General features: G+C 44.4%; 1 protein-coding gene across 3 annotated transcripts in view; it reads right to left on the reverse strand.

Moving 5' to 3' along the window:
• The window catches only part of LOC111874626 (kelch-like ECH-associated protein 1B), a 73063-nt gene that overhangs the window by 32886 nt on the left and 25025 nt on the right, over positions 1-15152 (reverse strand). For 2 of the 3 annotated variants that reach the window (XM_023870269.2, XM_023870270.2), the window contains exon 2: positions 6247-7233. In XM_023870269.2, the coding sequence (XP_023726037.1) occupies positions 6247-6513 (267 nt within the window). In that variant the 5' untranslated portion in view covers positions 6514-7233. Of the gene's footprint in view, positions 1-6246; positions 7234-7372; positions 7468-15152 lie in introns of those variants that run through there. The other variant, XM_023870272.2, reaches the window with a different exon arrangement.

Genomic DNA, 15152 nt, shown 5'->3' on the forward strand with positions numbered 1-15152 from the left:
GCATTGATAGTCTTCAAAATGAAATTACACGCGTAATTCATTCAATTACCGTCGACGAACTGCAGAGAGTGTCGCGTAATTTATTTGTGAGATGCGCGGCATGTTTGCAAGCAGAAGGAGGTCACTTTCAGCACCTGTTATAAACCACGGTAAGTTATCTTTTTACTGTATTCTTATAAATGTGTGCATGTAGAGCAACTGATGGACGGAGACTCAGCGACACCACTACACTCACGCTATCGGGGAACGGCACTGCAGTCGCGGGGAGGAGTTGCATCCGTTCTGCGGTGGTATGACTCACGGCAAATTGCAGCCGCGGCGCGCACTTGATTGTACGCACTGTATATGTAAATACTTACAATGGACTTACTAATACAGGCTATGACTGACAAATGACAGACCCGACCTCTCGTCAGAGAGGGCGCCCCAAATGAACAGGACAGTAACCTTCATATAAGGGAAAACATGTGGTTTTGAGCCCCAGTTGACCGACCGTCAGTCGCAATGTGACTTTGACTTTGACGAGTTACGAGCACTTGAGAGTGGCGGAAGCAAGCGAAGCGGATCAAGGAATGCAGAAGGTTGCCTCTGAGGATGTAGAAGACTTCATGTGTGCGACGGTGCGTGCAACAGTGGATTATGAGTATATGTAAATCATCGGTAGCGCTGGAATTTCAGTGTGAGTGAGAGAACTTGTAACCAAACTGATAATAAATCCAATCATCCGAACTAGAACCCGTCATTTCGTCACGCGTAGCCCCCTACACGTGACACTATGTTACGTTCGCATTCCTGGCATGTCCGTAACTTCACAGCCACGCCCTGAGGTTCTTGTAGCAAACTTGAGAGCCTGGTATACTGTGCAGAACGTCTGAGGGTTCTTTTGTGGACAGTCTTCAGTGGGCATTAGGCGTTTCGATTCTATTTTTCTGTTCACTTTTCCAGGTATAAATAAATTGACGCTAGGCTTGAATGGTCCTCTGGTGACAGCAACAGGGAGCATTTCCAACACCTGCTGTAGTGTGGGCGGGTTTTATTTGCAGTTCACTGGGCCACGGACTTGTAGACTCCGCTTAATGTTCAGAATGTATAATTTCAAATTGGTCCAACAAATTTTATCTTCCCCAGTCCGAAACAGAACCCCGGTCCGCAAGAGCGTGAAAACAGGGGGACAGCGTTCTCCTCAGTTATTTAACGCGAAATTGAAAATTTGACGAAGTTCCTTTAGTTCCAGATCCTTCTCCACGTGGTACATGTGCACAGCACTTTAACGTAACGGGAGCCATGTCCCGTAATAGGATCTGAAACAGTCATCGAGATCCAATGACTAAATTTGGGTACAGTCCTAACTCAAAGTATGGGCATTACAAACACACGATACCGTTATATAAAAGGTAAAAAGGTAAAGTTGTCCCTGTACCTAACTAATTAAACACTACACCATGAAGGCGTATTGGGGAGTGGATGTATAGATTTACTTTTTCTTGACCTCGGCAATATATGTAGGTGAGTGGTAAGCTTCACGCCCCGGCCGTTTTATCCCCCGTGAAAGAGTCCCCGGTACACGTTGAATAGGAGGTTGGGTGGACCCCAGAGCCGGTCAGGACGACGTGGAGAAGAGAAAATTCTTGATCCTACCGGGACTCGAACTCCGACCCCTCGGTCGTTCAGCACGTAGCCAGTCGCTATACCCACTACGCTATCTCGGCTGTTTATACCCGTATATTCTGTTACAAATATTAATCACATATTTCCTTTTTAATTCAAGCTCCGCATGTACGTTTAAGGCAGTTGAGAACAAGTTCCAAGCGACATTTCACCCATCCATATATCTTTAATAGGCATCAGAACACAACGACTTCAACATTACTAAGTGGATAACATTTTATAATTTTTCACGTCTAGAAATTTTGATAAGTCAGTAAACCACGAAGTATAGAATGTAATAAGGAGTTTAGAGCAGAACTCACAGCGCCTGCGCAGCTACGGCACAGAGGTCCGGTGCTATAAATAATGTGTTGTTAGTATCCATTTAGTGAAAGTGAATTTATAACCCAGCAACACAATTCAGGTTCGCTAATAGATTAGCGTGTTGCACTTGTCCATGGATTGTTACTCGGCAGTCAAGGCATTTATATTTCTCCAATCGTAAACATAGTACTAATTGTTGTTAGGTTGTTATTATTAGTATTATTATTATAGCGAAGGGATACAGCCGGGGTTCGATTCCCGGCAGGTGCAAGAGATTTCTCTTCACCCCAGAGCATCCAGACCGGGCTCTGGGGCCCACCAAGTCTACTGTCCAATGGGTATAAGAGGGGTTTTCCGAGGGTCTAAGAGGCCGGGCCGTGAAGCTGGCCACTCACCTCCATCTAGTGCTGAAGTCAAGAAAGCTGAAGTTACACCACCCTTCCTCAATACGTCTTCATGGCGCAGTGCTTAATTAAGCACGGAGACAAATTTACCTTTTACCTTATTACTAGATAAGAACTGTGCGCCAGGACAGCGAAGTCGGTATAGCGACTGGGTATGAGCTGGACGAGCAAGAGGTCGGAGTTCGAGTCCCGGTAGGGTCAAGAATTTTCTCTTCACGTCGTCCAGACCGGCTCTAAGGTGCACCCAACCTCCTATCCAAGAGGTACCGGGGGCTCTTTCCCAGGGACTAAAAGGGCCGGAGCGTGAATCTGAAAACTCACCTCCAACTAGTGCCGAGGTGAAGAAAATGTGGATCAATACACCCACTCCTCCATGCGCCTTCATGGTGTAGTGCTTAATTAGTTAAGCACAGGGACAGCTTTACCTTACTAGAGGAGAAGTTATTACGTAAGCAAGGCCGCGCCATAGCTGAAGCGGTTAGTCGCTGGCTTCGCACCGCGGCGGCACGGGTTTGATCCCGGGTCTGGTCAAGTGGGATTTGTGGTGGACAAAGTGGCGCTGGGGCAGGTTTTCTCCGAGTACTTCGGTTTCCCTTGCCAATCTTCATTCCAACAATTGCTCCACAATCACCGTCACCTATCATCTGGGGCTGGTACAGGAGGCCAGAAGTGGCCGGAGCACAAGGGACCCCACTAGCAATAAAGAAAATATTACGTAAGCAGATTTTCTCAGTTTGTCTGCGTTAAATTTGTAGAGTATAACCTCAACGATCAGCATCGTCATCATGTTCATAGTCATTAACTTACAAACAATGTTTCTTACAAAATTTGCGGACACGCGGTAGCGCAGTTGGTTGAGGAACTATGCTACAAGCCGGAAGGTCGCGGGTTCAATTTCCGATGAGGTCACTGAATTTTTTTATGTTGACCTAATCCTTCCAGCCACACTATGGCCCTAGGGTCGACTCAGCCTCTAACAGAAATGAGTACCAGGAATCTTCCTGTGGGCAAACGGCGGCCTGCGAGTAGAGCTGACAACCTCACCGTCATCTGTGAGCCGACTATCTATAGAGAAAATATGGGAGCCTCGATGTCTCACAACCCTATGGACCTCCACCTTGTTACACGGGATAGTTTTGCCGTTACCTTACAAAATTTTGTGGGCATGTTTACGATGTAGCCCCATACAAAATTTCGCATGCCTTATTCAGATGGCCCATTAGTTAGCGCGATCAAACCGAAAACTAAACGCAGGTTCCATGCGGCCTCATGGAAAGACCTTGTCAACATGAGTGTTATTCATTACGTAAGCAGAAGTTTCGACAATAAACACGCTGTTCAACACTGAACTTCATTTCAGTGTAAATGTCGACCGCCTATTGACACCTCTAACACAGACTTGACTATTAATGCGATTTACTGCAGTGACAAGATCACGCCCCCCTTATCAGCGCTAATGACTCAATCTGTTATCGGCAGTTACAGCAGGAATCCTTCAGAAATGTTGTGTCCGCTGTGCGCTGCTCCCAGGTTTCCTCGATGGCTGAACGCCCTGTATTACTAGATTATAAACCCAGGCAACACCGAAGTGTCGGACATTTCCATCTTTTCCCCTAAAAACGAGACACGATAAAAATAAAAACAAAAATCAATAATACGTTATTATATTAAACATTTATAAATTTAAACATACAAAAATGAGATCAAAATTATTAATTTAGAAACATGGCACTCAAAAAATCATACAAAAATAAAATGTAGGTCTTACTCTGCGAGAGCCTTCCTAGATTCACCTGAATATTTATCAGATATGTAAACCTGTTCCAGAAATAGTTTTTCTTTCGATTTATGAGGGGGGGGGACTCTGAACAAGAGAAATCTTTGAAGTTGGTCTACAAAGTGGTTAAGACTTTCACTGTTTCTATTTTACGTATGTTTTTTTCCCCCATCTGACCATAACGCATTTATTATTGAGAAAACACACTCAATCGGTGCATTAGATCCAGGCAGTGCCAACATAAATGAAAAAAAGACATACTGCCAATAGGAAAACTAATAATTTGTGAAACTGTGTTTTGTGGATTAGCCACCAGGAGTGTTAATATCGTTATAGAAATTGCAATTGCAGAGAATAGCGCCTCTTACCGAGCGGGCATCGATTATTAATGTTAATTAATGTTAGAGAAGAGCACTTAAAAAGCGAGATATTATATGAAAAAAAAAAGGGACGAATGAGACCCCTAAGCTAGATGAGAGGACACATTCGCCTGAAGCCGGAAACAGGCCAATGGCCTATGCCCTTGAACAATTGGAGGAAATGGAAGCATTGTATTACACTTACAGGCTCCATAGTAATACGAAATAAAAATAAGATGAGAGGTTGCTAGATCTGACACGGAATAATCCCGGGGCAGTGAATCGCTTTCTACAAGGTACCAACCTGGAAACAAGATAATCCAACGCGCGGCGTTCGTCTGAATCTCGATACAGGCAAATATGGTCCAGTGTTCGAGATACGAGGTCGGTCTCGCAACTGTCAAAAAAAAAAAAGTAAAAGTAAAGGTATCCCTGTACCAGGCCGTGAAGGCCCATAGCGTTGTGAGACGTCGAGTGCCCCACATTATCTAGACAATCGGCTCAGAGATGGAGGTAAGGTTGTCAGTTTTACGCGCCGACCGCGCTTTACTCCCCCAGGAAAATTATTTAATTAATTCCTGGTAGTCATTTCTGTTAGAGGCTGAGTGAACCACAGGGCCATAGTGCGGCCGGAAGGATTAGGTCAATTGAAAAGAAAATTCAATGACCTCACCGGGATCTGAACCCGCGACCTTCCGGCTTGTAGCTACCGCGTGCCCAGTCTCGCGACCGTAACCAGGGATAATTAGGGCGGGGGCACACCAAGGAAACTGGCAACCGCAACGCAACCGCGATTTCCGAGAATTGTTATCAGCCTGGGTTGAACATAGGTTAGTGAATGGAGTAGCGCAAATTGAGGAAACGGCAACGCAACTCGCGGAAAGACTGAGAAACTCAACTTCCAGGTAATGGAGCATTCCAGTCTGCTCACAATTGCGTTGCCGCGTGGTTTCCTAGTGTCAGGTGTTCTATAACGCACGTCAGTGATTCCTTTTTTATTATGACATGGTAACTATTATTATCTTCCAACGCAGAAGGTAAGTGCACGAAATTAAAAAATGCAATCATGCATTACGTCGGAAGAACATGGTCACTTAATATAATCTGAGCAACTACTCAGTCTGCGCCTGCTAATCTGGAAACTAGTTGCCTGCTTGAAATCGGCGATTATTCTCGGAAATTGCGGTTGCGTAGCGATTGCCAGTTTCCTTGGTGTGCTCTCGCCCTTAGTGTATGACACTCAGAGGCAGTTTTACAGTTCATGGGACCCTAGGGCACTGAGAAATGTAGTGGAGCGTGGGTGTGTTTTTATTGACCAATGAAGGCAAGGAGCAGAAAGTACGCTGATTTTATTGCACATGCAAGCCCCTGGGGCACTCCACCCTGTCATGCTAGACAAGTTGTGTGCCCGCCTCACATGGCACCCATAAGACGCGAGGCCCCCAGGCCATGGCACACTTCGCCTACGCCCGTATCTGCCTCTGGTGACGACATGTGGTCTGGTGGAAGCCGGAAGGGAGAACGTCAGTCCAATTTCTACGAGACCATGCGCCTTCACATCATATGGCACAAGTAATCTTCACGGCACAGCATTTGATTTGCTCGTGTACGAGTGAGTATCTTCTGAAACATGCTGCAGAATGACTGGGCATATTTTCTGAAGCAAACGTTTCCATGCACACACAGCAAAAAGCAGTGTACTATTTTGTTACAAATTAAAATTAACCCAACTTACTTGCATAGCTTCTTTCACGTAATTCGCCATACAGAACGTCATATCACCCAGATCACCCGCTTTATCCATTGGTCCCGAGCTAGTGGCAGTTTGGGGCAGGGGAGTGAAACATCGGCCCTTCGATCCACCCGCAGTGTCCATTGATGGGACGCCCAGGTAATCTTCTTCAGCGTCCATCTTCTTAATCACCAATAGCAATAGTAAGGTCAACAGTTTCCTGCAACTCTGCCCTTGTCTTCTGCTTTTTACGTAAGATAACAGACACATGGGTCACAACTTCCGGAACTATGAGGCGAGTTTTGCACCGTACATACTTATCTCTAGTCTTACTAAATCATGGTTTACTTACACAGTTCACTGTGAACACAGAACGTTATATACTTTCAAACTAATAAATTAATTTTTGTTTCTAACGCCTGGATTTCACTCTGAGACTTGGAATTGTTTTTTGCGGCGTACATACTGATCTCAGATGTTAGCAGATCCTGATTTATTTACATAATTAATGATTCACTGTGGGGACAACTTTTTATCATTTCAAAACCTAGGGAATAGTATATGTTTCTTAAGTCTGGATTTCACTTTCCTCGCAGTTTTCCTGCACATTAAAAAAGCCACAACACTGAACGTGGCCGTCACTAAAAATCTCTACCACACGTCACATATTTTACACATATCACATGTCTCCTCGTGGGAAATATAACACATCAACTGCTCCTACTTCGGAACGCCTGAACTTTTACTGTGTCTGCTACTGTAACCATTTTCCTCTTCACATAGCAGGCTGGAGAAAGTCAGGCGGCTAGAACGCACCTTAAATTCTACACCACAAGTAACTGTGATCTCTCTCCGTACGCTGGTCGTGCAAGAATGTGCTTCACACTACGGTTTGGAGTACATTGAGATGACGTTGTCCCTCGATAACTCCGCCGTACTTGTGTCCCTGTGACAGCTGTCTGGAAAGGAAATCGCTGAGTCACTCCTCACCTGTGGACAACAAGCAGCGAAGATGACGTGAAGAAGTGTGCAATAACTTAACAGCGATAAATGAATGAACTTCGTGCTCACAAACATATAGGCGGGATCCAGAAACGCTTAGAAATAAAACAGATTACTGAGTACAAACCAAACAATCGTGGTACACGGAAAGAATACTGCACAGTCATCTCGTTTGCTGTTTGTGGGCCGTATGCCACGTTTATCTGTGACTGGTCTAAACTACCACACAATGAAACTTATACAGTGACGCTATAGTGTTCAGACGCGGGAGAAGTTCTTTAGTAACTTTTCTTTGGATAGTGACTAATTTGCGACTTTATTTCTTGAACGGTGGTGATGCGTGCTATTCGAATCTGAGGTCAAGACCTTTTCCCCGCGGACAGATAGCCGGAATTGTGTCATATCCGAGCACAGGATTCTCGTTTGGTTGGTCCGAGATCCTACACCGATGTACACTCTGTATTAATATAATCTAAAAAGGGACAAAAGAAATGTCCATCTGAAAGTTTTCATTCGAAAAAACTGAACGTAATTAGGTAACTAAATAAACGGCACTGATTCCTTTTCGGTAACCTAACAGTTCCTTATCTTATAAACAAATTTCCAGCATTTTGTGGAGTCTGAAGGTTCATTACCATGTTCACAAGAGCCCGCCATATTACTTCTTTGTGATTCGTCTGCATATTATCCTCTTCTCTATGTCTATGTCTTCCTAGTGCTTCTCTCCTTCAAGTTTTCCTACCAAAGCTTTGTATTAATTTTTCTTTTCTTTCGTGTGTGCTACACGTTCTGCCCATCTCATCTTCCTTGGATTGATTATGTCGTTATTTCCAGCCTCCCTTAAGGACCAAGTTTCATACGGCCGTGTCATAGCTCAGGTCATGTGGGGTCTGTGGTGGACAAAATGGCACTGGGGAATGATTTCCGCTAGTAACTCGGTTTCCTCTGCCAATTCTCATTCCATCAACTGCTCCACGCTGATCAACATAACACTTCAGGGTAGGTCCACTAGTGCCTGATGCACCAAGTGGGCTTAACCCCAAGAAATTAATTCAATCATATCCATATAAAACAATTCTGTTTATCTTTGCGTTTACAGATGAGACGGGAAGTTAACAGATTCTGAACTGCGCGTTAATTTTGTCCTTAATTTGATCAAGACTCTTGCAGTTAGTTCGCATTCTGACCGCCTGGCATAGTCCGGCCCGGAGAAGTCTTGTGTGTTAGCTTATGATAATACCAAATCTACTGTAACGATAGTAAGTACGTAAAGGTATCCCTGTACCAGGCCGTGAAGGCCCATAGGCTTGTGAGACGTCGAGGGCCCCACATTATTTAGACAATCGGCTCAAAGATGGTGGTAAGGTTGTCAGCCTTAAGCGCCGGCCGCGCTTTGCTCCCCAGGAGAATTATTTAATTCATTCCTGGTACTCATTTCTGTTAGAGGCTGAGTCAACCCCAGGGCCATAGGGCGGCTGGAAGGATTGTGTCAATTGAAAAAAAATCCAATGACTTCATCGGGACTTGAACCCGCGACCTTCCGGCTTGTAGCATAGTGCCTCAACCAACTACGCTACGGCGTGCCCCCACCACTCTAAGGACAATTTCGGCTCAAAATTGGAAAGGATCACCCAAGCAAACCACAGATCTCAGTTCGGAAGTCTGTTTCGTCGAAGTAAGGAGGGCATTTAAATGCTACTTTCATTATTTTGAAAAAAAAATAAATAAATAAAAAGCAGGCTTAGATATTATCTTGTTATTTGTGTGTCTTTGTTCCCGCCATCAAATTTTGAATGCCTGAACTAGTCTTTACGAAATTTGGTATGTATGTCATGGCACCTGAGGTCACCTCAACGGCGTACTTCACAAATCCCCCATTTTTGCTACGAAACAGTTCGCTAAACACGTTCCCGCGGCAATGAACACAAGCAACAATAGAATTGTTGAACACGTCGTATCAAATAAGAGTCTGTGTGTCTGTCTGTGTATCCCCAATTTTAGTATATGTACATCCGAAGCGGTGGAGCCGGGGTAGCTTAGTCGGTATAGCGACTGGCTATGGGCTGAATGACCGAGGGGTCGGAGTTAAGAGTCTCGGTAGGGTCAAGTCGTCTAGACCGGCTCTGGGGCCCCCTCAGACTCCTATCCAATGGGTACCGGGGGCTCTTTCCCCGGGGTAAAGAGGCAGGAGCGTGAAGCTGACCACTCATCTCCAGCTAGTGCCGAAATCAAGAAAACGTGGATCTATACATCCAATCCTCCATACGCCTTCATGGTGTAGTGCTTAATTAGTTAAGCACAGGGACAACTTTACCTTTTGCCATCGAAGCGGTGGTTTGAAGGCTCCCATAACCGCCACGCAGTAAAATATGGTCATGATACCCGTGGGATTCGGGGTGTGTGCTGTGTATCTGCGTATTGTTGCTAGGCAACGGCTCAGTAAAAACGTTCCCGGGGCAACGAAGACTTGTTGGAGGCGTCATTTTCTATGCGGTCCGCGTCGTATCAGGAGAAAGTAAGCGATTAGTTCTTATCAGAACTTCTTGTTTCTTGAGGACGCTAATGTTTGTTTACATAATTACTTGGACTTTTGATAGGTGAAAACATAGGGAGGGGCTGTATGTACAGTATAATGAGGTTTACGTCACGTATCAAAATAACCAAAGATTCGTGTGTCCGCACATGCATTCATATGTCAGATGCAGACGGTCTATTGGCGATGGGAATACAGCGAGACATTCTGAGGGTGAAGAAGCTTTCGGTACGCTGTTCGAAACCAGCAGCAACCAAGGACCTGATAGGGCATATTGGTTACCTCAAGCCTAACCAGAAACACGTGAAATGACACAAAAAGTTTTGAAGAATTCTGTGTTATTGGATGTAATGCGCTGTAAAAGGTGAAGCTATCCCTGTAACAGGCCGTGGATGCCCACAGGGTTGTGAGACGTCGAGGCTCCAACATTTTCTCTAGACAGTCGGCTCACAGATGGCGGTGAGGTTAAGTAAAGCTATCCCTGTAACAGGCCGTGGATGCCCACAGGGTTGTGAGACGTCGAGGCTCCAACATTTTCTCTAGACAGTCGGCTCACAGATGGCGGTGAGGTTAAGTAAAGCTATCCCTGTAACAGGCCGTGGATGCCCACAGGGTTGTGAGACGTCGAGGCTCCAACATTTTCTCGACACAGTCGGCTTACAGATGGCGGTGAAGTTGTCAGCATTGCGCGCCGGCCGCCCTTTACCTCCAAGAACATTGCAAGAATATTCCTGGTACTCGTTTCTGTTAGAGGCTGAGTAGACCCCAGGGACATAGTGCGACTGGAAGGATTGGGTAAATGTCCTATCAGTTATTAAAATTACAGTGGAAGGAGAGTAGGCTACTAGTGCTGTTTCATGTAAAGAAAACGTTTAAGGCCTCCAGAGAACATAATAACAGACGCATTGAACGATAGTTGTACGTATCTATTCGCTAATTTGCCCCGAAAAAATACGCTAGACAAACGGGGAGAAACGTTAGAATTAGAGACAAGGAATACGTACACGTAATCAGATGCAACAGAGCCAGCTCTGATTATGCACAATATATTCTGGAGATGGGATACTCCTATGGCCCTCTCGAAGTTTCGTTTGAATTGTTACACAGTAAACACGTTACAATATGAATACATTTGAAAAATTCTATATTTACCAAGCCCGTAAACAGGACTTCGATTAAACTACATACCGATAAGAACAGCCCAATATCTGACTAAATTCTGAACACACCCACCCAACATACGCAGTGTCGCATAAACTTTCACTAAACATTAGCTGTCCACAGCTCATTCGACGCAGGCACACAATCACAGTAAGTAACCTATCATTCTTAATGTTCAAGTAAATATGTAGCAGGCAATTCAGTATGTTACATGTGTATGTTTCTATATTAAGTCTGTATTTAGAGTTCCAAATGTATCTACGAAGAAAGGCACAATACAACTAGCGTACCAAAATAAACAAAAAACAATCAAACGCTACATGAACTCCCAAATCACGTCAATGGACGTGCCTGAAAACATTAACGTAATGCTGTAAATGACTTAAAGTTCGCCGTTCTTAAAGTTTAATGATCTTTGAGAAAAAATAATTTTAATTATTTTTTAAACTTTTATAGACGTTCTAATATTAATCCTTTTAATTCACTACATCAATTACAGCTGTCAATATATTTGTATGTTTTAGCCATTATTAAGACTATTAAGACTCATTAAGACTATTGATTATATAACACTTTAGCTATATTGTAAATTCAGTGATTGATCCAACATTATATTGTATCAATTAGACTTTATTGTCGCACTTGTGCACTGACTATCCACAACACGTACTTATAGTAACGGTGTATTGTGTGTATTATGATCACTTGCTTTGTGTGACGGATGTATAGAAACTCTGCTTTGCTTACTGCTAGTGGGGTGGGACTAAGTCCCTTGTACTGCGGCCACTTCTGGCCTATTGTACCAGCCCCAGATGACAGGTGAGGGTGATTGTGGAGCAATTGGTGGAATGAAGATTGGCAGGGGAAACCGAAGTACTCGGAGAAAACCTGCCCCAGCGCCACTTTGTCCACCACAAATCCCACTTGACCAGACCCGGGATCCAACCCGGGCCGCCGCGGTGGGAAGCCAGCGACTAACCGCTTAAGCTATGGCGCGGCCCTCTGCATACCTAAGTTCATAAATGGATTTTTCGTATAGATCATAAACCGTTAATCAAATTCTGATGAAATTTGGTACGAAGTAGGAATCTGTGCAAAACGTTATTTGGCCATGTCAGTTTTTAACAACACAGCCTGTTTTAAAAACCTACTCCACATAAGGCAACTGGGCTTTTCCACGTATAAGAGTAAAGTGAAGAGGCCGTGGAGGCCCATAGGGTTGTGAGACGTTGAGGGTCCCACATTATCTAGATAATCGGTTCAAAGATGGCGGTAAGGTTGTCAGCCTTACGCGCCGGCCGCGCTTTACTCCCCAGGAAAATTATTTAATGAACTCCTGGTACTCAGTTATTTTAGTCGATTCATTTGTATCTGTAACACTTCTGACTTGTATTCGGAAAGTACCTGATTCGATTTCGGCCCGGCCACAGACTAACATATTACTCCGAATATAGGGCAAGACTTTCCTTTCCAGATACTGCTTCTTAGAAAACGGGCCCGTCTTATTTTCGGGTCCTTAAGAAGAAATATGAAGATCATTATGAGGAGTAACACTCGGGGTTAAACTATATATTCAACTTTGTTACAAAATAAAACTCCTTTTTTCTTCGATATTCTCATTGGAAAAATGGTGTGTAAAAATGTAATCAATCCTTGTAACAGGATGTGGAGGTCCATAGGGCTGTGAGACGTCGAGGCTTCCATATTTTTTAGACAATCGGCTCACAGATGGCAGTAAAGTTGTCAGCCTTACGCGCCGGCCACCCTTTACCCTCCAGGAAGATTCCTAGTACTCATTTCTGTTAAAGGATTAGGTCAATTGAAAAATCCAATGATTTCATCGGGAATTGAACCCGCGACATTCCGGCCTGTAGCATAGCGCCTCAACCAGTTACGCTACATCGTGCGCCCCCAGAAAAACTGGGGTTGTCCCAATTATGATGCTCTGAATCGCATATACATAGGCCACTTGGCCCTTCACTTCAAATGGTATCCCTCTCAACAAACAAAATACAGTTCAGTAGCTCATTTCCAAGGCTACAGAGATCTTCCAATTGTTAGAATAGCAAAGCACTACGCTTGATTCTGAACCTGTTTGGCCTTGGTAGGAAATGTGAGCTACCCGGTTTGGCCTTACGTTTTTTCCCCATGAAATACGAGGAAGAAACTGAATCCCCTTGTGTTCTGAATATGGCGAGCCACTGCGCAATCTTTCATAAGAAAATTACTAGTGGCAGGTTTCCTAACACGAGGGAGTGACAAATACGTTGCATGTGAAGGAAATGGCTTAAACGGCATTTGTTTTTTATTTTTATATTTTGCATCGAATCGGATAAGACGAATACAGTAATATAAACATACAGAATATCACACAAACGTATAATATTGTGGCGTGTTGCCTATGTAACGCGACAAGTAAATTCACGCGGATTTCGGATTTGGCTAAGACGTTTATTGGACAATCTCTGCTACACTCACACTTACTTGTATTATCAACTTATAACGTTCTTAGACGTTTCCTCTTCACTCTTATAATTACTTGCACCGCTGATCTCGGTGAAGTGTCTTGATCCCTTTGTCGGATGTGAGCTGGCTTCTGCTCTACTCGGAGCTACACTAAAAACTGACTGGTCTCGTCGAAGGTGGACTCTTATAACGTGCACTCGCACTGAATAGAGCGCACCATGTAGGAGGCTTTGGTTTCTCCCGCTGTTACGCAACGAACCTCTTGTTGTGACTTCATCTCCGAGGAAAAACACTAGTGCGTGTGTAACGGTGAACTGTAGACCGTGCCATAGCTCAAGCGGTTAGTCGCTGGCTTCCCACCGCGGCGGCCCGGGTTCGATCCCGGGTCTCGTCAAGTGGGATTTCTGGCGGACAAAGTGGCGCTGGGGCACGTTTTCTCCGAGTACTTCGGTTTCCCCTGCCAATCTTCATTCCACCAATTGCTCCACAATCACCCTCACCTATCATCTGGGGCTGGTACAATAGGCCAGAAGTGGCCGCAGTACAAGGGACTCAGTCCCACCCCACTAGCAACGGTGAATTGCAAAGTCTAGAAATAGCGATAGCGCTGTAATTTCCTGCAGTTCCAAGTTGTGTGTATAAGTTGTCATTAAATCCAATCATCGAATCCAAAACCCCGTCTTATAAGTCACGCACAAAACCCTACATGTGACAATATTAATTTTTCTGTTGTTGCGTGCGTATTAGTTGTCGCAGTAACGCAGAGCCGTTGCCTAGCAACGATAGGAGGGATACGCATACAGACACCCAGACCGATGGGAGGGGTTTATGAAGCATACCACTGAGATGGGCTCAGATGCCATGATATACATACTAAGTTTCATAAAGACTGATTCAGGCATTCGTACATTAATTGGGGTAGACAGTGACGCACAGAAAACATGGAGATCACATAAGGCTACTTCAGGAAAATAGACTAAAAATTAAAACGTGGCTTATGAGATAACCTTTTCGTCTGTCCGTGTTAGGCTTTTGAGATCACCCCACCATCTGTCTGTGTATCCCCTTACTTTCTAGGCTTATGAGGCTTACGAGATCATATTGTTGTGAATTCAGAGATTTTCTTATTATTGGCGTCAGTTTCATTTATGTAACGCTATAATTTTCTAGCCTAGTTTCAGGTAGGCTTATGCGATCTCCATTCTCTCTATGTATCCCCCCATTAACATCTCAATGGCTGAACCAGACTTTATGAAATGTAGTATGTAAATATCATGGCATATTCTTGGACGCATCGTTTTCTATCCGGTCTGTTCATATCAACGAAAGTAGGTGATTAGTTCTTCCCAGAACTTCTTGTTAAAATAATATTAAGCCAAGTTAATATTCGGATTGTTTTTCTTCTATTATTATCCGTTTCGCTTTTATTAACAGACTGTCAGTAAGTCGGAACAGCTCAAGAGGTTAGTCGCTGGCTTCGCACCGCGGCGGCCCGGGTTCTGTCCCGGGTCTGGTCAAGTGGGATTTGTGGTGGACAAAGTGGCGCTGGGGAGGGTTTTCTTCGAGTACTTCGCTTTCCCCTGCCAATCTTCATTCCACCAAATTCTGCATCATCATAATCACCCGGGGCAAGTACCAATCAGTGGCCGACGTGCCGAGTGGACCCAGCTGGACTCGACCCCCCATATGCGACTAAAAAAAAGCCGGAACAGCTAAGTGGGTAGAGAGACGGGCTACGAGCTGGACG

Source organism: Cryptotermes secundus, unplaced genomic scaffold, assembly GCF_002891405.2.
Source record: "Cryptotermes secundus unplaced genomic scaffold, Csec_1.0 scaffold1971, whole genome shotgun sequence".
Lineage (NCBI taxonomy): Eukaryota > Metazoa > Arthropoda > Insecta > Blattodea > Kalotermitidae > Cryptotermes > Cryptotermes secundus.